Here is a 27,500-nt window from a genome sequence, read left to right as displayed (position 1 = left end):
CAGTTAAAAGGTTTAAAGGCAACTCATGAATGGCAGAAGTAAAGGGCAGTGACAATGCTCTAGCAGGACATTGGCCTAGCGACTGACCATATATCCCGCTTTCTAGCCAAGCTAGGACCAGGGAGGGCCAGGTAATGGCTAGTGATAACTCAGAAGGTAGACCTGTAGGCTCCCCCAAATCCTCCCATCCTTAGCTCACAATGATGGTGAGGTTGCAGACACCACAAGGAAGTATTAAGTTTGAGCTTGACTCGATCTCCCGTCTAACAGCTAGGCCTACCATTACAGAAAACGGAAGTAGGGTAAACTACACAAAACTCTGGTTGGTTGAGAGGAGGTTCCAGGTAACTCCTAAGAAAGTAGTTCTCGGTAAGCATGTTAGGAAAAATACAAATTACTAAAAATTTGTGATTTCGGCCATTTTTTTTATTATATACCTTTTATGTCTTTACATTTCTTAACACTTCTTAGGAAACTCATATACTGACGTTTATAATAAAAATCTTTGATTTACATATTATTTAGGTAAACATCTCTTTAGGGGAAAGGAAATACTTGTGAAATCATGAATATAAATAGGTTTGTTTTCTTCATAAGAAAGATGGAATTAAAGATACATCAAAAGTGTGAACAGTTAAGATATTATATTAAAACTAGAAAAAAATAACAGAGTATAAGAATGTTCTTGTTGATAGTTTTAGAAATATATCTATTCTTATAATATATCTTTAAAAAAATAGTTCATGATACTTTATTATTATTATTATTATTATTATTATTATTATTATTATTATTATTATTATTATTATTTACTACGCTACAACCCTAGTTAGAAATGGGGTTTGCTTTGTAAATCTTTATTCTGGAAATGAGGTTTGCCTTGGAAATGTTTGTTCTGGAAATGAGTTTTGCTTTGTAAACGATTATTCTGGAAATGGGTTTTGCTTTGTAAACGTTACTTTTTAAACGTTAATTCTGGAAATTTGTTTTATTTTGTAATTTTTTACTCTGGAAATGGTTTTACTTTGTAAATCTTTATTCTAGAAATGGGTTTTGTTCTGTAAACGTTTATTCTAGAAATGGGGTTTGCTTTTTAAACATTAATTCTGGAAATGGGTTTTACTGCGTAAATGTTTATTCTGGAAAGAGTTTTCCTTTGTAAATCTTTAATCTGGAAATGGGTTTTGTTTGGTAAATGTTTATTCTGGAAATGGGTTTAGCTTTGTAAATGTCTATTCTGGAAATGGGGTTTGCTTTTTAAACGTTAATTCTGGCAATTAGTTATATTCTAGAAATGGGTTTTGCTTTGTAAACGTTTATTCTAGAAATGGGGTTTGCTCTTTAAAAGTTAATTCTGGAAATTAGTTATATTCTAGAAATGGGTTTTGCTTTGTAAACGTTTATTCTAGAAATGGGGTTTGCTTTTTAAACGTTTATTCTAGAAATGGGGTTTGCTTTTTAAACGTTAATTCTGGAAATTAGTTTTATTCTGGAAATGGGTTTTGCTTTGTAAACGTTTATTCTAGAAATGGGGTTTGCTTTTTAAACGTTTATTCTAAAAATGGGTTTGCTTTGTAAGCGTTTATTCTAGAAATGGGGTTTGCTTTGTAAAAGTTTATTCTAGAAATGGGTTTTGCTTTTTAAGCTTTTATTCTAGAAATGGGGTTTGCTGTGTAAACGTTTATTCTAGGAATGGGGTTTGCTGTGTAAACGTGTATTCTAGGAATGGGGTTTGCTGTGTAAACGTTTACGCTAGGAATGGGGTTTGCCGTGTAAACGTTTACGCTAGAAATGGGGTTTGCTGTGTAAACGTTTACGCTAGGAATGGGGTTTGCTGTGTAAACGTTTACGCTAGAAATGGGGTTTGCTGTGTAAACGTTTACGCTAGAAATGGGGTTTGCCGTGTAAACGTTTACGCTAGAAATGGGGTTTGCTGTGTAAACGTTTACGCTAGAAATGGGGTTTGCCGTGTAAACGTTTACGCTAGAAATGGGGTTTGCTGTGTAAACGTTTACGCTAGAAATGGGGTTTGCCGTGTAAACGTTTACGCTAGAAATGGGGTTTGCTGTGTAAACGTTTACGCTAGAAATGGGGTTTGCCGTGTAAACGTTTACGCTAGAAATGGGGTTTGCCGTGTAAACGTTTACGCTAGAAATGGGGTTTGCCTTGTAAACGTTTACGCTCGAAATGGGGTTTGCCTTGTAAACGTTTACGCTAGAAATGGGGTTTGCCTTGTAAACGTTTATTCTAGAAATGGGGTTTGCTTTTTAAACGTTTATTCTAGAAATGGGTTTTACTTCGTAAATCTTTATTCTGGAAATGGGTTTTGCTTCGTAAAAGTTTATTCTGGAAATGGGTTTTGCTTTGTAAATTTAATATAGTTAAACCAGTTAATGAAATAAGGGAAATTTCATGCAAGATATGATCAGCTCAAGACGGCTGTTCACAAACTCATGATTTTTAAGTACTAACCTTCCCAAAGGACGCAGTCAGCAGAGTTATTTAATTGTGCTTAGGCCTATCTACTTTCTATAAGGTTCAGTACCACAAGAGGTCTTCCATATACCAAATAATGCAAAAAAATCATCACAACTTTTTAAGTTAATTGATTACCCTTTTCGGTAAATAAAATCACAGCATCTAAGTTTATGGGCGAATTTTCACTGTATATACGACGATAATTTCACGCCATACCTCTTTCCATCACACCGACTTTGTCTTTTCATAGATTACTTATGAAAAATATAGGATGAATAATGAATAAAAAAGAGAAATAAGCAGTAGGTCTAACGGTCACTCGAAAAAAAAAAGACGTTTAAAAGTTCAATTGTATCTTGTCACACTTTCCGCTGTGGTCTTTAACAGTTTCTTGTCTTTCGGTAAAGTGTCTCTGAGTTTATTGACAGTAATCGTTTAAAGATTTTCCTTATCTTGCAATAATCATAGAGTGAGATCCAAGGGACGATTAGAATGAGCGGACGGAGAGAAACAGATTTCGTAAACAGTTCAAGTAGAAAACTTTGCCTGAGATTACGTACACTCAGAGCAAGTGACTGACTATACAGGGTGTGGCAAAAGTACGGTCACGTCATTGTCTTTTTTCACCTTCACGATAACTTTTCATATGTAAATATAGTTTTAGCTCATGAGAGATTAAATGTTCATTGTAAAATGTATAATGTCTGTAAGTATAATCTAGATGTCTACTAAATATAAAATTTCTTAGTGTTAAATGTAATCCTACTTTTGACCCACCCTGTATGTATAGCCTACCAGAGCTATAAAAATGACGTTTCAATATTTACATTGATATGCACACACGCGCTCACAGATTTAATCCTTCCCACCCCTCCCCCCTTTGTTAACTACAACACTGCAGTTGTACAATTTGAGAGTCTGAGGTTTCCGAGTGTACCTCTGGGAGTACCCCCCTTTCACCAGGGTATGACTACAACCTCTCCCCTTTGCTTAATGACGCAAAGGGACTCGGTTAGATTTCGCCAGTCGTCTCTATCTTGAGCTTTTAAATCAATACTTCTCCGTTTATCTCCTCCCACTTCACGCTTCATAGTCTCAGCCATGTAGGCTTGGGGCTTTGAACTTTTCTAGTATCTTGTGGAGCCCAGTTAAATATTTGGTGAACTAATCTCTCCTGAGGAGTGCGAAGAGCATGCCCAAACCATCTTCATGTACCCTTCCACATGATGTCATTCACATATTGCACTCGAGTAATCTCTCTTATAGTTTCATTCCTAATCCTGTACAGCCATTTAAGTCCCAATATCCTTCTGAAGGTTTTATTCTCAAATTTACTAAATCTGTTGGATATTGTTTCATTGTCATTCCACGACTCATGTCCACACAGTAAAGCCAATCTCATTAAATATGATATATAGCCAGATTTTTATATGGAATTTCAAGCGATTTGATTTCCAAATTTTGAACAACCTAGCCATTATCTGATTTGCCTTTTTCAATCTTTCATTAAACTCCAATTTTAATGACACACGCACACACACTCATATATGTATATATATATATATATATATATATATATATATATATATATATATATATATATATATATATATAGTGGGGTCTTTTCGGTTTGAGTGCCTATCGAATTTTAATGTTTTTTTTTATTCCAATGTATGTATTTTGATGTGGAAAACCCAAAAATGATAACCATTTTGTGGAGAAATTATTTATTAACACTTAAATTGGCTTATATCAATCAATATCTTACTGAAATGCTGCGATTTCTCTGTGCGCTTTCTCCACGCAAACTCACATATATATGAATCTATCATTTGTCGATGAGTACCTCCCTGACGTTTTTTTTTTTCATTTTTAAGCTATGCCATAGGCTCTCAATCGTTTGAGTGTGTGCACCTGTTGTAGGATCCACGAAATTTTCACTATGGTTTACAGTGAGATGTTAGAAATTATACCCTTTCAGTTGTTCAATTCCACTGTACGCTTTCCATTGATCGCTTATTATGGTTGTACCAGGGTAGATGTTCTTTTTAATGCGTTCAGTCAGGGTTGAGGCATTTCTGTTTTCAACAGCATACTAAAATACTTCCTTTGTTTCTCTGCAGATTCCTCCGAAGACCCATTGTTCCGGCAATTCTCTTCCCCTGTTATATTTCCGTTTGCTGTAGTACGTTTCGTCTATTTCCACAGTTTTGTTTTCTCCGCCAATAATTATTGGGTCTTTCAGTATTGTTTCTGCGCAAACCTGAAATAGAAAAAACAAGAATAGGTTAGGTTAGGTTAGGTTAGGTTAGGTTAGGTTCCGATACACTAACTTACCCCTCTAAGATAATTGTTGAAATCCACTGCTGTGTCCTTGCTAATTCCAAGTTCTTCAATGCAAAAATCTATTGTTGTGTACTCCTTAGACCATGAATATATGAAAATAATTATTTTCTTCAGTGGTAACGTTGAACCCTCCAACCACGTATCTGTGCGAACTGAAAGGCGTTCTTGACCGCATGCCGATTTACTACATCGCCATACAACATTTCCAGCACATTCTTTAAATACCATATCATGCTTCCTTCTGCACTTCTTATTTGCTGGTATAATTTTGTTCTCCTGGAAAAATTTGACTGCATCCAATTCTGTTTTGATGTTTTCAAATAACCACTCTAAATTATACTTCATAGTCAACACTGATTTCTGAAACAAAAATACAACATAAACACATAAGTATTGGTTTCTCCACAAAATGGTTATCATTTTAGGGTTTTCCACATCAAAATACATACTTTGGAATAAAAAAAACATTTAAATTCGATAGGCACTCAAACCGAAAAGATCCATATATAGTGCACCTTTCATTAAAAATATGTTATGTCAAATGAAAATCCTTTATGCAAGGCCAAACGTCGATGAAAACGTTTTAAGCTTTTTTGCCAACTGTTCGCATAATGGATGTCAAACCCAATGATGTCTTCAAATCCTGATTATTAAAAGAAATAATCATAAATAATTTACTGCTTAGCGTTATTGACGATAAACAATAAACAATAAACCATAAATTACTTTAGATTTTTCATAACTCTGACCATCCTTTACATTCAGATCTCCCTGCACAATTCTATCCTGTTCGTAATACTAGGCAGGCAGTTAATTCTAATAGCCAGGCCTTCTCCATCATGAGGCTCAATAATACGCAGTACTCTAGAAGTTTTATTCCAGCTGTTACCAAGTTGTGGAATGATCTTCCTAATCGTGTAGTTGAATCAGTAGAACTTCAAAAGTTCAAAGTTGGAGCAAATGCTTTTTTGTTGACCAGGCAGACATGAGTCTTTTTATAGTTTATTTATGACATATTTGTTTTTGATGTTGTTAATAGTTTATATATGACATGTATGTTTTGACGTTGTTACTTTTTTTTTAGAATGATTTATTGTTGATTTGTTCTCTTCATTTATTTATTTCCTTATTTCCTTTCCTCACTGGACTATTTTTCCCTGTTGGAGCCCCTGGGCTTGTAGCATCTTGCTTTTCCAACTAGGGTTGTAGCTTGGCTAGTAATAATAATAATGATAATGATAATAATAATGTGGATGAGATCATGGTGAGGGGTAGATGGAGATGGTTTGGGCATGCTCTTCGCATTCCCCTATGAGAGATTAGTTCACCAAACGTTCAACTGGGCTCCACAAGGCAATAGAAGAGGTGGAAGACCCAGGCCTACATGGCTGAGGACTATGACGCGCGGAGTAGGATATGATGAATGGAGAAGTACTGATTTAATAACTGAAGATAGAGACCACTGGCGAAAACAAAGACAGCCATTTTCAATCCACTGCATGACAAAGGCCTCAAGCATTTTATATTTGGGATTTGATCAGTTTACATCACCATTCTGGCCAACCGCGGATTGATGATGATGGGAGATTTTTTGTCTGATCGCTCTCAGCTGACCAATCTAGTATGGGTGGCCCTGCTTGGTACTAGCGCTCTGCAGAATACAGCTTCTCTCTAATGCAATTTTCATTGAAAGCGATTGCCTTAGTTGGCGTCAATGTGTTTCCTACAGGAATCCTCGTATTTCCTCGACTTCTCTAGATTTGCAGGAGTGAGCCTTTGGTTCAAGAAACTGTGACTAGTTTTTTTCATTTATTCTATTCACTACAGCACTGCTTCGACAACACTGTGTCTTTATCAAGGCCTTATTGATTAACATGTTTACATTTCGTTCCAGTGGCTGGAAGTTCACTGGGACTTACAGTCATATTGCCTCTCGTTGCCGATGGCAAAGAGAAAGGAGATAGCAGGGGCCGTCAAAAATCTTCTTCAATCCCGAAGAATATCAAGAAGACAACAGGAGGGAGTGTTGGGGTCTCTCCAGTTTGCCTCTTTGACGGACCCACTTTTGAGAGCACGACTAAAAGATGCATCAGGGATCTGGAGAAAATTCGCTTACAACGATCGAAGAGATCTACTAAGACCACTACCAAGTCGTCTACGATCAATTCTCAAGCCATGGTCGGAAGTGAAGAGCTTAAGAGAAAAAGTACCCTTGCAACCACCCCCTCCTGCAGTCACCGTCCACACGGATGCCTCAAAGGAAGGATGGGGGGGGAGGGGGGGTTATTCTAATCATCGAAAGGTACAGGGAACTTGGTTCCCCCTCTTCAAGTCCTTCCACATCAATTACCTGGAAGCCTATCATTGTAAAACCTCATATACAAGAGGAACTGTAAACTTACGTTAATCAATAATCACTTGATGAAGATATAGTTTTGTCGAGACAGTGTTGTAGTGAATAGATTATAAAGAGGAATAATCAAGGTTTATCAAAGTAAAAGCTTTTACCTGAAAACTTAAAGAAATTGAGGATTCCTGTATGAAAAACATTGTCCCAAAAGCATTTATGTATATATATATATATATATATATATATACATATATATATATATATATATATATATATATATATATGTATATATATATATATATATATATATATATATATATATATATATATATATATATATATATATATATATATATATTTTCAAATAAGCTATATAGATTTTGTTACATCAATGTCTGGATTCTCTTACCGACCTCACGATCAGAGCCAAAGGCGGAACCACTCAAAGACAATAGCTTCTGACCGGCTAGGAATCGTACACTGGTCTAGGAAACTTGTAACAGTGACTTATTACTTAGCCACGAAGTGGTAAGTCACTGTTGTTACAAGTTTCCTGGACCAGGGTTCGATTCCCTGCCAGTCAGAAGCTATTGTCTTTGAGTGGTTCCGCCTGGGGCTCTGATCGTGAGGTCTGTAAGAGAATCCAGACATTGATGTATCAAAATATATATGGCTTATTTGAATAAGGACAACACGTCTAAATGTGCAAAATTTATCACACACACACACACACACACACACACACACATATATATATATATATATATATATATATATATATATATATATATATATATATATATATATATATATATATTGATTTCATTCATACATACTATTACCAGTACTACTAATACCGAAGTGACGCACCTGAGGGTTTCACCCAGACCAAAGGGCTCATCAGGTTGGTTTAGCCCACTTCCATTTTTGCAGGCTTGGTTCCAGCGACCCTCCTTCCCTCCCTTGTTTCATCATCTGAACAATTCAAAATTCACCAGAAGAATATCTTAGGATAATTGATGCTATCTGATGAAGAAGAGGAGCCAGTGTTCTGGGCTTTGAACTTATGAGTTTTTACGCCTTGCCAGAGGTTGCCAATTTTCACCAAAACAGGTTTCGGCTAACTTCCCTCACTCCAGCTAGTCGATAACAACCGATAACAACATTTAATATTTATTTGTGCACCATAAATGTTTTATGATGATTGATGACTTAGTCCAAGTAGTTCATCCTTCCAATTGAGTCTGTACTTTATCTGATGATGTAGGCTTGTACTTCTACATCAAAGGATATTTCCTTCTCTTGACAAAGTTCCTTTTTTCTGTCCATCTTCCATAGTCCAACTACTTGATCCTTCCAACTGAGACAGTACTTTATCTTATAATGTAGGCTTGTACCTCAACATCAAAGGATATTTCCTCCTCAAAACAAAGTTCCCCTTTCTCTCCATCTTCCATAGTTCAACTACTTGATCCTTCCAACTGAGACAGTACTTTATCCTATAATGTAGGCCTGTACCACTACATCAAAGGATATTTCCTCCTCTAAACAAAGTTCCCTTTTCTGTCCATCTTCCATAGTCCAACTACTTGATCCTTCCAACTGAGACAGTACTCTATCTTATAATGTAGGCATGTACCTCTACATCAAAGGATATTTCCTCCTCAAAAAAAAGTTCCTTTTTCTGTCCATCTTCCATAGTCCAACTACTTGATCCTTCCAACTGAGACAGTACTCTATCTTATAATGTAGGCTTGTACCTCTACATCAAAGGATATTTCCTCCTCAAAACAAAGTTCCTTTTTCTGTCCATCTTCCTTAGTCCAACTACTTGATCATTCCAACTGAGACAGTACTTTATCCTATAATGTAGGCCTGTACCACTACATCAAAGGATATTTCCTCCTAAAAACAAAGTTCCTTTTTCTGTCCATCTTCCATAGTCCAAATACTTGATCGTTCCAACTAAGACAGTACTTTATCCTATAATGTAGGCCTGTACCACTACATCAAAGGATATTTCCTCCTCAAAACAAAAGTCCTTTTTCTGTCTATCTTCCATAGTCCAAATACTTGATCGTTCCAACTGAGGCAGTACTTTATCCTATAATGTAGGCATGTACCACTACATCAAAGGATATTTCCTCCTCAAAACAAAGTTCATTTTTCTGTCCATCTTCCATAGTCCAAATACTTGATCCTTCTAACTGAGATGGTACATTATCCTATAATGTAGGCATGTACCACTACATCAAAGGATATTTCCTCCTCAAAACAAAGTTTCTTCTTGTGTCCATCTTCCATAGTCCAAATACTTGATTGTTCCAACTGAGACAGTACTTTATCCTATAATGTAGGCATGTACCACGACATCAAAGGATATTTCCTCCTCAAAACAAAGTTTCTTCTTGTGTCCATCTTCCATAGTCCAAATACTTGATCGTTCCAATTGAGACAGTACTTTATCCTATAATGTAGGCATGTACCACTACATCAAAGGATATTTCCTCCTCAAAACAAAGTTCCTTTTTCTGTCCATCTTCCATAGTCCAAATACTTGATCGTTCCAACTGAGACAGTACTTTATCCTATAATACAGGCATGTACCACTACATCAAAGGATATTTCCTCCTCAAAACAAAGTTCTTTTTTCTGTCCATCTTCCATAGTCCAAATACTTGATCGTTCCAACTGAGACAGTACTTTATCCTATAATGTAGGCATGTACCACGACATCAAAGGATATTTCCTCCTCAAAACAAAGTTTCTTCTTGTGTCCATCTTCCATAGTCCAAATACTTGATCGTTCCAACTGAGACAGTACTGTATCCTATAATGTAGGCATGTACCACTACATCAAAAGATATTTCCTCCTCAAAACAAAGTTCCCTTTTCTGTCCATCTTCCATAGTCCAAATATTTGATTGTTCCAACTGAGACAGTACTTTATCCTATAATGTAGGCATGTACCACTACATCAAAGGATATTTCCTCCTCAAAACAAAGTTCCCTTTTCTGTCCATCTTCCATAGTCCAAATATTTGATTGTTCCAACTGAGACAGTACTTTATCCTATAATGTAGGCATGTACCACTACATCAAAGGATATTTCCTCCTCAAAACAAAGTTTCTTCTTGTGTCCATCTTCCATAGTCCAAATACTTGATCGTTCCAACTGAGACAGTACTGTATCCTATAATGTAGGCATGTACCACTACATCAAAGGATATTTCCTCCTCAAAACAAAGTTCCCTTTTCTGTCCATCTTCCATAGTCCAAATATTTGATTGTTCCAACTGAGACAGTACTTTATCCTATAATGTAGGCATGTACCACTACATCAAAGGATATTTCCTCCTCAAAACAAAGTTTCTTCTTATGTCCATCTTCCATAGTCCAAATACTTGATCGTTCCAACTGAGACAGTACTGTATCCTATAATGTAGGCATGTACCACTACATCAAAGGATATTTCCTCCTCAAAACAAAGTTCCCTTTTCTGTCCATCTTCCATAGTCCAAATATTTGATTGTTCCAACTGAGACAGTACTTTATCCTATAATGTAGGCATGTACCACTACATCAAAGGATAATTCCTCCTCAAAACAAAGTTCCTTTTTCTGTCCATCTTCCATAGTCCAAATACTTGATCGTTCCAACTGAGACAGTACTTTATCCTATAATACAGGCATGTACCACTACATCAAAGGATATTTCCTCCTCAAAACAAAGTTCTTTTTTCTGTCCATCTTCCATAGTCCAAATACTTGATCGTTCCAACTGAGACAGTACTTTATCCTATATTGTAGGCATGTAACACTACATCAAAGGATATTTCCTCCTCAAAACAAAGTTCCTTTTTTCTGTCCATCTTCCATAGTCCAAATACTTGATCGTTCCAAGTGAGACAGTACTTTATCCTATAATGTAGGCATGTACCACTACATAAAAAGATATTTCCTCCTCAAACAAAAGTCCTTTTTCCGTCCATCTTCCATAGTCCAAATACTTGATCGTTCCAACTGAGAGAGTACTTTATCCTATAATGTAGGCATGTATCACTATATCAAAGGATATTTCCTCCTCAAACAAAAGTCCTTTTTCCGTCCATCTTCCATAGTCCAAATACTTGATCGTTCCAACTGAGACAGTACTTTATCCTGTAATGTAGGCATGTACCACTACATCAAAGGATATTTCCTACTCAAAACAAAGGTCCTTTTTCTGTCCATCTTCCATAGTCCAAGTACTTGATCCTTCGAACTGAGACAGTACTTTATCCTATAATGTAGGCATGTACCACTACATCAAAGGATATTTCCTCCTCAAAACAAAGTTTTTTCTTGTGTCCATCTTCCATAGTCCAAATACTTGATCGTTCCAACTGAGACAGTACTTTATTTCTGTCCATCTTCCATAGTCCAAATACTTGATCGTTCCAACTGAGACAGTACTTTATTTCTGTCCATCTTCCATAGTCCAAATACTTGATCGTTCCAACTGACACAGTACTTTATCCTATAATGTAGGCATGTACCACTACATCAAAGGATATTTCCTCCTCAAAACAAAGTTCCCTTTTCTGTCCATCTTCCATAGTCCAAATATTTGATTGTTCCAACTGACACAGTACTTTATCCTATAATGTAGGCATGTACCACTACATCAAAGGATATTTCCTCCTCAAAACAAAGTTCCTTTTTCTGTCCATCTTCCATAGTCCAAATACTTGATCCTTCCAACTGAGACAGTACTTTATCCCATAATATAGGCCTGTACCACTACATCAAAGGATATTTCCCTCTCAAAAGAAAGTTCCTTTTTCTGTCCGTCTTCCATAGTCCAAATACTTGATCGTTCCAACTGAGGCAGTACTTTATCCTATAATGTAGGCATGTACCACTATATCAAAGGATATTTCCTCCTCAAAACAAAGTTCCTTTTTCTGTCCATCTTCCATAGTCCAAATACTTGATCCTTCCAACTGAGACAGTACTTTATCCCATAATATAGGCCTCTACCACTACATCAAAGGATATTTCCTCCTCAAAACAAAGTTCCTTTTTCTGTCCATCTTCCATAGTCCAAATACTTGATCCTTCCAACTGAGGCAGTACTTTATCCTATAATGTAGGCATGTACCACTACATCAAAGGATATTTCCTCCTCAAAACAAAGTTCCTTTTTCTGTCCATCTTCCATAGTCCAAATACTTGATTGTTCCAACTGAGACAGTACTTTATCCTATAATGTAGGCATGTACCCTTATATCAAAGGATATTTCCTCCTCAAAACAAAGTTCCTTTTTCTGTCCGTCTTCCATAGTCCAAATACTTGATCGTTCCAACTGAGGCAGTACTTTATCCTATAATGTAGGCATGTACCACTATATCAAAGGATATTTCCTCCTCAAAACAAAGTTCCTTTTTCTGTCCATTTTCCATAGTCCAAATACTTGATCGTTCCAACTGAGACAGTACTTTATCTTATAATGTAGGCATGTACCACTGCATCAAAAGATATTTCCTCCTCAAAACAAAGTTCCTTTTTCTGTCCGTGTTCCATAGTCCAAATACTTGATCGTTCCAACTGAGACAGTACTTTATCCTATAATGTAGGCATGTACCACTATATCAAAGGATATTTCCTCCTCAAAACAAAGTTCCTTTTTCTGTCCATCTTCCATAGTCCAAATACTTGATCGTTCCAACTGAGGCAGTACTTTATCCTATAATGTAGGCATGTACCACTATATCAAAGGATATTTCCTCCTCAAAACAAAGTTCCTTTTTCTGTCCATCTTCCATAGTCCAAATACTTAACTGTTCCAACTGAAACAGTACTTTATCCTATAATGTAGGCATGTACCACTACATCAAAGGATATTTCCTCCTCAAAACAAAGTTCCTTTTTCTGTCCATCTTCCATAGTCCAAATACTTGATTGTTCCAACTGAGACAGTACTGTATCCTATAATGTAAGCATGTACCACTATATCAAAGGATATTTCCTCCTCAAAACAAAGTTCCTTTTTCTGTCCATCTTCCATAGTCCAAATACTTGATCGTTCCAACTGAGACAGTACTTTATCTTATAATGTAGGCCTCTACCACTACATTAAAAGATATTTCCCTCTCAAAACAAAGTTCCTTTTTCTGTCCGTCTTCCATAGTCCAAATATTTGATCGTTCCAACTGAGGCAGTACTTTATCCTATAATGTAGGCATGTACCACTACATCAAAGGATATTTCCTCCTCAAAACAAAGTTCCTTTTTTCTGTCTTTCTTCCATAGTCCAAATACTTGATCCTTCCAACTGAGACAGTACTTTATCCTATAATATAGGCATGTACCACTACATCAAAGGATATTTCCTCCTCAAAACAAAGTTCCTTTTTCTGTCCATCTTCCATAGTGCAAATACTTGATTATTCGAACTGAGACAGTACTTTTTCCTATAATGTAGGCATGTACCACTACATCAAAGGATATTTCCTCTCCAAAACAAAGTTCCTTTTTCTGTCCATCTTCCATAGTCCAAATTCTTGATCATTCCAACTGAGGCAGTACTTTATCCTATAATGTAGGCATGTACCACTACATCAAAGGATATTTCCTCCTCAAAACAAAGTTCCTTTTTCTGTCCATCTTCCTTAGTCCATAGTTTTTTTTTGGGGGGTTTTTGTATTTATTTTAGTTTTTTTTTTTTTTTTTTTACTGTTTCTCTTCCTCCTCTTGCTGCTGTTCCTTTTCTTTTTTTTCTTTTTGATTTTGTATTTTGTTTTAGGTTTTTTTTCTGCTGCTTTTCTTCCTCCTTCTCTTCCTCCTTTTGCTGCTGCTCCTTTGTCTTTTCTTTCTTTTTTTTTTAGCTGCTTCTCCTCTTCCTTTTCCCTCTCCTCTTGCTGCTGCTCCTTTTTTTTCTTTCTTTTTGTATTCTATTTAGTTTTTTTTCTGCTTCTCCTCCTCTTTCTCTTCCTCCCCTTGCTGCTGCTCCTTTTTATTTCTTTTTTTTATTTTGTATTATTTTAGTTTTTTTTTGCTGCTTCTCCTCCTCCTTCTCTTCCTCTTCTTGCTGCTGCTCCTTTTTTTTTATTTTTCTTATTTTTTTTTTATTTTTTTTTTGCTGCTTCTCCTCCTCCTTCTCTTCCTCCTCTTGCTGCTGCTCCTTTTTTTTTTTTTAATTTTTTTTAAGGTTTTTTGGTTTTTTTTGCTGCTTCTCCTCATCCTTCTCTTCCCCTTCTTGCTGCTGCTCCTTTTTTTTCTTTTTTCTTTTTGTTATTTTTTTAGTTTTTTTTTTTTGCTGCTTCTCCTCCTCCTTCTCTTCCTCCCCTTGCTGCTGCTCCTTTTTTTTTTTCTTTTTTTTTCTACTTTTTTAGTTTTTTTTTTCTTTTGCTGCTTCTCCTCCTCCTTCTCTTCCTCTTCTTGCTGCTGCTCCTTTTTTTTTATTTTTGTTTTTATTTTAGTTTTTTTTTGCTGCTTCTCCTCCCCTTTCTCTTCCTCCTCTTGCTGCTGCTCCTTTTTTTTTTATTTTATTTTTAGGTTTTTTGTTTTTTTTTTGCTGCTTCTCCTCCTGCTTCTCTTCCTCTTCTTGCTGCTGCTCCTTTTTCTTTATTTTTGTTTTTTTTTAGTTTTTTTTTTGCTGCTTCTCCTCCTCCTTCTCTTCCTCCTCTTGCTGCTGCTCCTTTTTTTTTATTTTTTTTTATTTTTGTATTTTCTTTAGGTTTTTTTTTTTTTTTTTTTTTTTGCTGCTTCTCCCCCTCCTCCTTTTTTTTTTTTATTTATGTATTTTTTTAGGTTTTTTTTTTTTTGGCTGCTTCTCCTCTTTCTCGTCCTCCTCTTGCTGCTGCTCCTTTTCTTTTTTTATTTTTGTATTTTTTTTAGGTTTTTTTTTTTGCTGCTTCTCCTCCTCCTTCTCTTCCTCCTCTTGCTGCTGCTCCTTTTTTTTTTTTTTTTTTTTATTTTTGTATTTTATTTAGTTTTTTTTTTGCTGCTTCTCCCTCTCCTTCTCTTCCTCTTCTTGCTGCTGCTCCTTTTTTCTTTTCTTTTTTATTTTTGTATTTTTTTTTAGTTTTTTTTTTTGCTGTTTCTCCTCCTCCTTCTCTTCCTCTTCTTGCTGCTGCTCCTTTATTTTCTTCTTTTTTTATTTTTGTAATTTTTTTTTAGGTTTTTTTTTTTGCTGCTTCTCCTCCTCCTTCTCTTCCTCCTCTTGCTGCTGCTCCTTTTTTTTTATTTTTTTTTGGAATTATTTTTTTAGGTTTTTTGTTTTTTTTTTGCTGCTTCTCCTCCTCCTTCTCTTCCTCCTCTTGCTGTTGCTCCTTTTTTTTAAATTTTTTTTTCATTTTTGTTTTTTTTTAGGTTTTTTGTGTTTTTTTTTTTTGCTGCTGCTCCTCCTCCTTCTCTTCCTCCTCTTGCTGTTGCTCCTTTTTTTTAAATTTTTTTTTCATTTTTGTTTTTTTTTAGGTTTTTTGTGTTTTTTTTTTTTGCTGCTGCTCCTCCTCCTTCTCTTCCTCCTCTTGCTGCTGCTCCTTTTTTTTTTGGGGGGGGGGGGGGTGGTTTGTATTCAAGCCGAATAGTTTCAGGTGTCCTTTCCAATGAAACTGATGTCCTGAACCTGTCCAGAATGGGTGAAGCACAAAACTTAACAAAAAGATTATTCCTTTCAAACAAAACTAAACAGAAAAAAAAATCCTTTCCAAAAAAAATCAAACAAAACTTGTATTCCCTTTTTCCTATAAATATTTTTTTTTTTTGTGGCGATATTATAATCACCTTTTTTTATATTTCTTATTTTTTTTGGTGGCGATATTTTGATCACCATTTCTTTTTATTTTTTTTTTTTGTTGGCGATATTATAATCACCATTTTTTTGTTTTTGTTTTCTTTTTGGTGGCGATATTATAATCACCATTTTTTTTTTTTGGTGGCGATATTATAATCATTTTTTTTTATATTTTTAATTTTTTTTTTGTGGCGATATTATAATCACCATTTTTTTGTTTTTTGTTTTTTTTGGTGGCGATATTATAATCACCATTTTTTTGTTTTTTATTTTTTTTGGTGCCGATATTATAATCACCATTTTTTTGTTTTTTATTTTTTTTTGGTGGCGATATTATAATCACTATTTTTTTGTTTTTTATTTTTTTTGGTGGCGATATTATAATCACCATTTGTTTGTTTTTTGTTTTTTTTGGTGGCGATATTATGATCACCATTTTTTTGTTATATGTTTTTTTTGGTGGCGATATTATAATCACCATTTTTTTGTTTTTTGTTTTTTTAGTGGCGATATTATAATCACCATTTTTTTGTTTTTTATTTTTTTTGGTGGCGATATTATAATCACCTTTTTTTTGTTTTTTATTTTTTTTGGTGGCGATATTATAATCACCATTTTTTTGTTTTTTATTTTTTTTGGTGGCGATATTATAATCACCTTTTTTTTGTTTTTTATTTTTTTTGGTGGCGATATTATAATCACCGTTTTTTTTTGTTTTTTATTTTTTTTGGTGGCGATATTATAATCACCATTTTTTTGTTTTTTATTTTTTTTGGTGGCGATATTATAATCACCTTTTTTTTGTTTTTTATTTTTTTTGGTGGCGATATTATAATGACCGTTTTTTTTTTGTTTTTTATTTTTTTTGGTGGCGATATTATAATCACCATTTTTTTGTTTTTTATTTTTTTGGTGGCGATATTATAATCACCATTTTTTTGTTTTTTGTTTTTTTTTGGTGGCGATATTATAATCACCATTATTTTTTTTTTTTTTTTTTTGGTGGCGATATTATAATCACCATTTTTTTGTTTTTTGTTTTTTTTTGGTGGCGATATTATAATCACCATTTTTTTGTTTTTTATTTTTTTTGGTGGCGATATTATAATCACCATTTTTTTTTTCTATTTTTTTTGGTGGCGATATTATAATCACCATTTTTTTGCTTTTTATTTTTTTTGTGGCGATATTATAATCACCATTTTTTTGTTTTTTATTTTTTTTGATGGCGATATTATAATCACCTTTTTTTGTTTTTTATTTTTTTTGGTGGCGATATTATAATCACCTTTTTTTTGTTTTTTATTTTTTTTGGTGGCGATATTATAATCACCATTTTTTTTGTTTTTTTTTTTTTGGTGGCGATATTATAATCACCTTTTTTTTGTTTTTTATTTTTTTTGGTGGCGATATTATAATCACCATTTTTTTGGTTTTTTATTTTTTTTGGTGGCGATATTATAATCACCATTTTTTTGGTTTTTATTTTTTTTGGTGGCGATATTATAATCACCATTTTTTTGGTTTTTATTTTTTTTTGGTGGCGATATTATAATCACCATTTTTTTGGTTTTTTATTTTTTTTGGTGGCGATATTATCACCATTTTTTTGTTTTTTATTTTTTTTGGTGGCGATATTATAATCACCATTTTTTTGTTTTTTATTTTTTTTGGTGGCGATATTATAATCACCATTTTCTTGGTTTTTTTATTTTTTTTGGTGGCGATATTATAATCACCATTTTTTTGTTTTTTATTTTTTTTGGTGGCGATATTATAATCACCATTTTTTTGTTTTTTATTTTTTTGGTGGCGATATTATAATCACCATTTTTTTGTTTTTTATTTTTTTTGGTGGCGATATTATAATCACCATTTTTTTGTTTTTTATTTTTTTTGGTGGCGATATTATAATCACCATTTTTTTGTTTTTTATTTTTTTTGGTGGCGATATTATAATCACCATTTTTTTGTTTTTTATTTTTTTTGGTGGCGATATTATAATCACCATTTTTTGTTTTTTATTTTTTTTGGTGGCGATATTATAATCACCATTTTTTTGTTTTTTATTTTTTTTGGTGGCAATATTATAATCACCATTTTTTTGGTTTTTTATTTTTTTTGGTGGCGATATTATAATCACCATTTTTTTGGTTTTTTATTTTTTTTGGTGGCGATATTATAATCACCATTTTTTTGGTTTTTTATTTTTTTTGGTGGCGATATAATCACCATTTTTTTGGTTTTTTATTTTTTTTGGTGGCGATATTATAATCACCATTTTTTTGTTTTTTATTTTTTTGGTGGGAGATATTATAATCACCATTTTTTTGTTTTTTATTTTTTTTGGTGGCGATATTATAATCACCTTTTTTTTTTTTTTTTTTTTTTTTTGGTGGCGATATTATAATCACCATCTTTTTGTTTTTTGTTTTTTTTTGGTGGCGATATTATAATCACCATTTTTTTTTTTGGTGGCGATATTATAATCACCTTTTTTTTTCTTTTTTTTTTTTGGTGGCAATATTATAATCACCATTTTTTTGTTTTTTATTTTTTTTGGTGGCGATATTATAATCACCATTTTTTTGTTTTTTATTTTTTTTGGTGGCGATATTATAATCACCTTTTTTTTGTTTTTTATTTTTTTTGGTGGCGATATTATAATCACCATCTTTTTGTTTTTTGTTTTTTTTTGGTGGTGATATTATAATCACCATTTTTTTGTTTTTTATTTTTTTTTGGTGGCGATATTATAATCACCTTTTTTTTGTTTTTTATTTTTTTTGGTGGCGATATAATCACCATTTTTTTGTTTTTTGTTTTTTTTGGTGGCGATATTATAATCACCATTTTTTTGTTTTTTATTTTTTTTGGTGGCGATATTATAATTACCATTTTTTTTTTTTTTTTGATGGTGATATTATAATCACCATTTTTTTGTTTTTTATTTTTTTTGGTGGCGATATTATAATCACCTTTTTTTTGTTTTTTATTTTTTTTGGTGGCGATATTATAATCACCTTTTTTTTGTTTTTTATTTTTTTTGGTGGCGATATTATAATCACCATTTTTATTTTTTTTTGTGGCGATATTAAAATCACCATTTTTTTTTTTTTTTTGGTGGCGATATTATAATCACCATTTTTATTTTTTTTTTTTGGTGGCGATATTATAATCACCATTTTTTTGTTTATTGTTTTTTTTTTTTTTGCTGCTTCTCCTCCTCCTTCTCTTCCTCCTTTGTCTGCTGCCTTTTTTTCATTTTTTAAAAAAATTATTTTAGTATTTTCATTTTATTTTTTTTTTGCTGCATCTGTTCCTGGTGTTTCTCACGACCCACAGCTGTTGGCAGATTTTGCTCTCTCATAACTGATGCTGTTAGCTACTATCAATTGTAGCTGCTAATTACTGCTGCTGCTAGCTGCAGTCTCTGCTATTGCTAGCTGTTGTATGCTGCAACGTTGCTTTCGGCTACTAGCTGCTGCTATTTGCTACTGCAAGCTGCTGTTGCTAGTGCTGCTGCTTGCTGCTGCTACTGCTGCTCTTGCTTGCGGCTGCTGCTGCTGCTTACTGGTGCTTCTGCAGACTGCTGCTTCAGCTGCTTTTGCTAGCTGCAGCTGCTGCTACTTTGGTAGCTGCTACTGCTTTTGCTAGCTGCTGCTGCTTCTGCAGCCTGCTGTAGCTGCTGCTCGCTTCTGCTGCCTGCTGTAGCTGCTGCTCGCTTCTGCTGCAGCCGCTCGCTACTGCAACTGTTGCTGCTGCAAGCTGCTGCTGCTAGCACATGCTGCTTGCTGTTGCTCCTAGCTGCTGCTAGCTGCTTCTGCTAACATCTGCTGCATACTGCTGCTAACTTCAGCTGCGACTGCTGCTAGCTGCTGCTAACCGTTGCTTTCCCATTGCTGCTAACTTTTGCTAGCTGTTACTATCTTCTGCTCCTGCTATTTGATGCTCCACAGCTGCGAGCTCCTAAAAATTCGGACTGATGAAGGACTACCTCCAAAAGATGCAGCTTCTCTTCCCAGCCAAAGATGTCTTGGTTCAACCTCCAAGAACTTGTCTGCATACTAGAAGAATCCCAGCTTCATCCCTCTGCATAGCCAGTCTTCTAGATTATGCCCCCAGAACCACCCGAAGGTTGGTATCCAAAGGAATAGATCTAGATATCCGACCATTTGTACACTTGACAAAGGTCCTGTACACCCCATCAAGGTACATAGTATACTAAACTCAGCCAGGTTTCTTCCTTCTGCAGCACCAATCCTCCTAGATTATTCCAAGCATCGTTCAAGCTGGAAAGTTAGCCTTACGTCCTTTAAGCTGGGGGCAGTCCATCCAAGCGTCCTTCAAGCCGAATCGTTTCTGGTGTCCTCTCCAGTGAAACTGATGTCCTGAACCTGTACAGAATGGGTGAAGCACAAAACTTAACAAAAAGATTATTCCTTTCCAAACAAAACTAAACAAAAAAAAAAAATTCCTTTCCAAAATAAAATCAAACAAATTTTAATCCCTTTTTCCTATAAATATTTTTTTTTTTTTGGTGGCGATATTATAATCACTATTTTTTATATTTTTTATTTTTTTTGGTGGCGATATTATAATCACCATTTTTTATATTTTTTATTTTTTTTTTTGGTGGCGATATTATAATCACCATTTTTTTTTTTTTTTTTTGGTGGCGATATTATAATCACCGTTTTTTTTTTTTTTTTTTTTTTTGGTGGCGATATTATAATCACCATTTTTTATATTTTTAATTTTTTTTTGGTGGCGATATTATAATCACCATTTTTTCTTTTTTTTTTGGTGGCGATATTATAATCACCATTTTTTAAATTTTTAATTTTTTTGGTGGCGATATTATAATCACCATTTTTATTTTTTTTTTTTGGTGGCGATATTATAATCACCATTTTTTTGTTTATTGTTTTTTTTTTTTTTTGCTGCTTCTCCTCCTCCTTCTCTTCCTCCTCTGTCTGCTGCCTTTTTTTCATTTTTTTAAAAAACTATTTTAGTATTTTCACTTTTTTTTTTTTTTGCTGCATCTGTTCCTGGTGTTTCTCACGACCCACAGCTGTTGGCAGATTCTGCTCTCTCTCATAACTGATGCTGTTAGCTACTATCAATTGTAGCTGCTAATTACTGCTGCTGCTAGCTGCAGTCTCTGCTATTGCTAGCTGTTGTATGCTGCAACGTTGCTTTCGGCTACTAGCTGCTGCTATTTGCTACTGCAAGCTGCTGTTGCTAGTGCTGCTGCTTGCTGCTGCTACTGCTGCTCTTGCTTGCGGCTGCTGCTGCTGCTTACTGCTGCTTCTGCAGACTGCTGCTTCAGCTGCTTTTGCTAGCTGCAGCTGCTGCTACTTTTGGTAGCTGCTGCTGCTTTTGCTAGCTGCTGCTGCTGCTGCAGCCTGCTGTAGCTGCTGCTCGCTTCTGCTGCAGCCGCTCGCTACTGCAACTGTTGCTGCTGCAAGCTGCTGCTGCTAGCACATGCTGCTTGCTGTTGCTCCTAGCTGCTGCTAGCTGCTTCTGCTAACGTCTGCTGCATACTGCTGCTAACTTCAGCTGCGACTGCTGCTAGCTACTGCTAACCGTTGCTTTCCCATTGCTGCTAACTTTTGCTAGCTGTTACTATCTTCTGCTCCTGCTATTTGATGCTCCACAGCTGCGAGCTCCTAAAAATTTGGACTGATGAAGGACTACCTCCAAAAGATGCAGCTTCTCTTCCCAGCCAAAGATGTCTTGGTTCAACCTCCAAGAACTTGTCTGCATACTAGAAGAATCCCAGCTTCATCCTTCTGCAGAGCCGGTCTTCTAGATTATTCCCCCAGAACCACCCGAAGGTTGGTATCCGAAAGAATAGATCTAGATATCCGACCATTTGTACACTTGACAAAGGTCCTGTACACCTCATCAAGGTACATAGCATACTAAACTCAGCCAGGTTTCTTCCCTCTGCAGAGCCATCCTTTTCAGTTAGTCCAAGCACCATTTCAGCTGAGGGGTTTAGCCACAAATCCATTGAGGTGGGCAGTTATTCTAAACATCCTGAATTTTTTTTTCCAAGTAGTGAACTTAAACTACTTTTTCACAAAAAAAATATCCACTTTTTTTTTATTTTCCATTTTGTATTTTTTTTTAGATTTTTTTTAGCATTTTATTATTTTTTTTTTTCAGTTTTTTCTGTTTTTGTTTTATGGGGCTTTTAATTTTTTCTACAGTTTCTATTACGTCTTCCTCCTCTTCCTCTTTTCTTATTTGCAGTCTTCCTTTCTGATTTTTGTGACGACGACTTCAAAGGACTTCTGTCCATATCCTCTTTACCGGACAACACACTGTAGTAATTATGAACAGGAACTTCATATATATCAGAATCCAATCTCTCTTCTTCCTCTGAGAACTCTTCATTACTGCTCTGCTCCTTTGAGAGATTGCTATTTTTTCTTTCTGCCTTTGAGAGCTGTCTTTTCCTATCCTCTCTCTTTGAGAGTTTTTTATTACTCCTCTTTTTATTTGAGAGCTTTTCATTATTTCTCTCTTTCTTTAATAGCTCTCTGTTATTCATCTCTTCCTTAGACACTTCACCATTACTGCTCTCTTCCTTAGACACTTCACTATTACTGCTTTCTTCCTTAGACACTTCACTATTACTGCTTTCTTCCTTAGACACTTTGCCATTACTGATCTCTTCCTTTGAGAGCTTTCTTTTTCTCCTCGTTTTCTTTGGGAGTTTTTTATCACTTCTCACTGCCTTTGAATCGTCTTCAGACCGATGTTCTTCAAGAGTAAGAACTTTTTCTTCTTCCTCCTTCTCTTCCTCTACATCCTTTTCTTCTCCTCTTTGAGGAAGAACGGGCTCAGTTAGCTGTTCTTCCACTGGAAGATCGATTTCATCTTCCAGTTCATCCTCGACCTCTTGTTCAGCAGGGAGATCGATCTCTTCTTCCAGTTCATCCTCGACCTCTTGTTCAGCAGGGAGATCGATCTCATCTTCCAGTTCATCCTCGACCTCCTGTTCAGCAGGGAGATCGATCTCTTCTTCCAGTTCATCCTCGACCTCCTGTTCAGCAGGGAGATCGATCTCTTCTTCCAGTTCATCTTTGACCTCTTGTTCAGCAGGGAGATCGATCTCATCTTCCAGTTCATCCTCGACCTCCTGTTCAGCAGGGAGATCGATCTCTTCTTCCAGTTCATCCTCGACCTCCTGTTCAGCAGGGAGATCGATCTCTTCTTCCAGTTCATCTTTGACCTCTTGTTCAGCAGGGAGATCGATCTCATCTTCCAGTTCATCCTCGTCCTCTTGTTCAGCAGGGAGATCGATCTCATCTTCCAGTTCATCCTCGACCTCTTGTTCAGCAGGGAGATCGATCTCATCTTCCAGTTCATCCTCGACCTCTTGTTCAGCAGGAAGATCGACTTCATCTTCCAGTTCATCCTTGACCTCTTCTTCAGCAGGAAGATCGATTTCATCTTCCAGGTCATCCTGGAAAGCTCCTTCAGCTGGAAGAAATTCACCATCTTCCAGCTCTTCCTGGAACACTCCTTCAGCTGGAAGAAATTCACCATATTCCAGCTCTTCTTGAAATCCTTCTGTTGGAAGATCGATTTCCTCTTCCAGTTCATCCTGGAGCACTCCAGCAGGAATATCAATTAAATCTTCCAGTGCATCGTGGAACACTCCTTCAGCAGAAAGACCGATTTCATCTTCCACTTCATCCTGGAAAGTTTCTTCAGCTGGAAGAAATTCATCTTCTTCCAGCTCTTCTTGGAACACTCCTTCAGCAGAAAGACCGATTTCATCTTCCACTTCATCCTGGAAAGTTTCTTCAGCTGGAAGAAATTCACCATCTTCCAGCTCTTCCTGGAACACTCCTTCAGCTGGAAGAAATTCACCCTCTTCCTGGGTAGTTTCTCCGATTTGCTCAAGAAGATTCTGCAAAAGCTCTTCATCTCTCACAGTCTCTCCTCCTTTTCCGTTTCTTCCACACAGGTACCTGAAAAAGAAAAATGCTCCGACGGCAGCAGTGCCAAAGGCAGCTGTGCCCAAGAGCAAGGCCATCTTCGGCCAAAGGACATGTTGGTCGACCAAACGGAGAATCTCATCCTTCTCCGCTGCTTCGCCGCCGACAATGTCCCTCGCCAGGCCCACCAGAGTTCCATCGCAGGGTAACAGGCTTGGTTCCTCGTACCTGACCAGGTTCGATAAACCGATGTACCCAAGGGCAGAATGCAGACGCCGCCACATCCTGTTTTGGGTCCTGTAATCCTGCAGATTCTGACGCGCTGCGTCGCACAAGTCCAGCTCTTCCTCCAGAGCTGATCTCCATTGCCATCCTCCGTTAAGGAGAATTCTTACAGCTTTCTTCATTGCCTCCATTTCGAAATTCACGCCAAATGCTTTGAATACTTGATAAACCATATTTATGATTACCGAAACCTTTCCTGAATTTATCATTATTTAAAAAAAAAAGCAAGTTGAGGACTGAGAGAGAGAGAGAGAGAGAGAGAGAGAGAGAGAGAGAGAGAGAGAGAGAGAGAGAGAGAGAGAGAGAGAATACAGCAAATTCTCTTATGGCTTCAACTGGAGTCCAAATGTCTCCAGGTATGAAGGTGAGAGAGAGAGAGAGAGAGAGAGAGAGAGAGAGACAATAGTGGATAATAACTTTCTTATATACATACATACATACATACATACATACATACATACATAAACGAATAGAACGACCGAGAATCCAGAAGATAAAGAAATACAGAAAGGAATTAAAAAACCATAACAAAAGGAAAGATTTATTCATAATTTTCTTTCTGTGCGAATCGTAACATTTATCAGCTAAGGCGCTTCTGAGGCAAATCTCACCCCCTGAAGACCATTCTGGAAGCGTTCTTATTTCATCTTCGATCATTCCCGGAATGTATAAATTTCCTTTGTATTCGTGTTAACAGTTGAGGAAATAATCGGAAGAATAAGGAATCCCAAATCTCTCTCTCTCTCTTTGAAGAAGTCTTCGAAATGTCTTCATAGGCGGAAAACAGGAGAAATTTTACGCTGATGACGATTTTGTTCTTTTTCACTCCATTTATAGAAATACTTTCCTATCCTAATGGCCGGTGTAAATGAGAGAGAGAGAGAGAGAGAGAGAGAGAGAGAGAGAGAGAGAGAGAGAGAGAGAGAGAGAGAGTATTCTGCTCATATTTCATATCCGTTTATTCGCAGAAAAAAAAACGTTCATCTCTCTCTCTCTCTCTCTCTCTCTGTATATATATATATATATATATATATATATATATATATATATATATATATATATATATCAGACTTTACTATTCCACTGCAGAACAAAGGCCCCAGACTTTTTTATCCATTCGCGTCTGTTTATGGTCTTTCTATGTCAGTTTATGCCTGCCAATTTCCTTAGTTCGTCAATCCATCGTCTTCTCTTCCTTTCCCTGCTGGTTTTGCGATAACTAGGGACCCATTCGGTTATTCTTTATGCGTATCCATTAAATTTCATTTTCGTTTTAAATATATATATATATATATATATATATATATATATATATATATATATATATATATATATACATATGTATATATATATATGTATAATTATATATATGTCAATATATATGCAGTAAATATATTTATATATATATGTGCGTATATTTATATATATGTTAATATATATACAGTAAATATATATATATATATATATATATATATATATATATATATATATATATATACATGTATATATATACAGAGAGAGAGAGAGAGAGAGAGAGAGAGAGAGAGAGAGAGAGAGAGAGAGAGAGAGAGAGTAGATGCTGACTGTATTATCTAAAGGTAAATAATTCCTTTAAAACGAATTGAATACTGACATAACATGACTTGTCATTACTTAAACTGATCAGTTGTAGCAGAAGCAATAATGAATAATGAGGGAATGAGGACACAAGACGAATTTAGATAATCATCACAGACAGACACACGCACATACACTATTATTCTTGGACATTTCCAGACATGGAGGTTTTCAATACGATGCAAATTACAAGACTATGAAGATCATTTTGATATCTTTTTAAATTGACATATCTGACTTTTTATTCAACTTTTTAATCGCAAAAAGTGAGGTTTATTTACCGAGATAGATATGTACGTAAAGGCAATCAGTTCTTACTCCTTTCCTCTCCATTCGTTTGGTATTTATCCTTGCTTTTTATTCCCCTTCTTTCAATCCCCCATCTTTTCCCATATCCCAATTCTTTCGCAACAGCAGTAATTTAATTAACGCCCAAACTAGCTGATTGACAGGTGGCCTTCCCCTCCCCCCTTCAGACCGTGGGAAAAAGTGAGCCAATATTCCCATGACTCAGCTCAAGCCAAAGAATCGGGATACAGGAAAAGATAGGGTTTGAAGGAAGGGGAATATGTATATATATATATATATATATATATATATATATATATATATATATATATATATACAATTTAAAAAGTTTACATTTTGGAAATTCATTTAAATAAAACGGCTATTATAAATCTCTTCTATAATTCCAGGCTTACACTTCAATATGAGGTAGGCAGACATATCTGTAACACGTTTTCAAATAAAGACTGCAAATAAAGATTTTAATCTCACGTATCAAATACATTATTATTATTATTATTATTATTATTATTATTACCTAAACTATAACCCTAGTTGGAAAAGCAGCATGCTACAAGTTTAGTCTCTTACCTTGTCGTCCAAGAAATGTACAGCGTATAATACGCTTATGCGTTTGTGCATATTTATAGATGCGTAAACTTATTTTGGGATACGGATGCGTTCTTTTCGAATTTCTATTTCATAGTATATTTTGTTCTTACCCACGTTCATTATTCATGAATATACAGATTTTTTCTGGCAATTAATTTATAAACTTACATTTTTATTATCCAATTTCATTAGTTGTAGATACTAATGGAATAAATTATAGATGAAAACAAGTCCTTGGTTATAATCCGACCAGCCAATAGAACAAGGGCTTTCAAAGTCTCTTGCCAGATTGCGAAGCTTTAAGCCAATAAGAGACGGCAATAGAAATGACAGGCAACGTTGAGGTCTCTGATTGGCCAAAGCACCTATACCTACTGAAAAATCTCACTGTGCTTGAGGTCCTGAGGAAGTGAAAACGCACTGTTGTCAAGGTGAGCTTGTGCCATAAAATACGAGGTAATTATAATATTTCTTTATATAGGACGATGATTTTGGTTATTATGAACATTAGGCGTTCGATTGTAGTCAAGAAAATTAACTTGTAATTTCGAAATAACCTTTTCGACAAAGCAAAGACAAGAAGGCGGTGATGTCTCGTAAGGTTTGGTCAGCCATTACGGCCATATTCCGAGCTGCCGGAGACAATGTAGGAACGTGAAACAAAATTACAGTGTTAATACCGCTAATAAATAGTTGGCAAATATGAGAGACTGTTCAACATGGTAATTTTTATGTAGATAGACACCAAGGAATTGTCCGGCCGTATAGGACAGAATTTTAAATGTAT

At 35.3% G+C, this 27,500-nt stretch overlaps 1 protein-coding gene and 1 long non-coding RNA gene across 2 annotated transcripts in view; one reads left to right on the top strand and one right to left on the bottom strand.

The window, feature by feature from the left end:
* Positions 1 to 6,749, bottom strand: part of LOC137638860 (uncharacterized) — a 25,398-nt gene extending 18,649 nt beyond the window's left edge. Inside the window, exons 1-3 of the mRNA XM_068371272.1 lie at positions 6,744 to 6,749; positions 5,050 to 5,184; positions 4,583 to 4,741 (exon numbers count right to left, since the gene is read on the bottom strand). Of these exons, the coding sequence (XP_068227373.1) occupies positions 4,583 to 4,741; positions 5,050 to 5,184; positions 6,744 to 6,749 (300 nt within the window). The remainder of the gene's footprint in view (positions 1 to 4,582; positions 4,742 to 5,049; positions 5,185 to 6,743) is intronic.
* The window catches only part of LOC137638354 (uncharacterized), a 475,922-nt gene that overhangs the window by 275,035 nt on the left and 173,387 nt on the right, over positions 1 to 27,500 (top strand). The window lies entirely within an intron of this gene.

Source organism: Palaemon carinicauda, chromosome 3 (genome assembly GCF_036898095.1).
Source record: "Palaemon carinicauda isolate YSFRI2023 chromosome 3, ASM3689809v2, whole genome shotgun sequence".
Lineage (NCBI taxonomy): Eukaryota > Metazoa > Arthropoda > Malacostraca > Decapoda > Palaemonidae > Palaemon > Palaemon carinicauda.
This window is presented reverse-complemented; position numbering and strand designations above follow the sequence as displayed.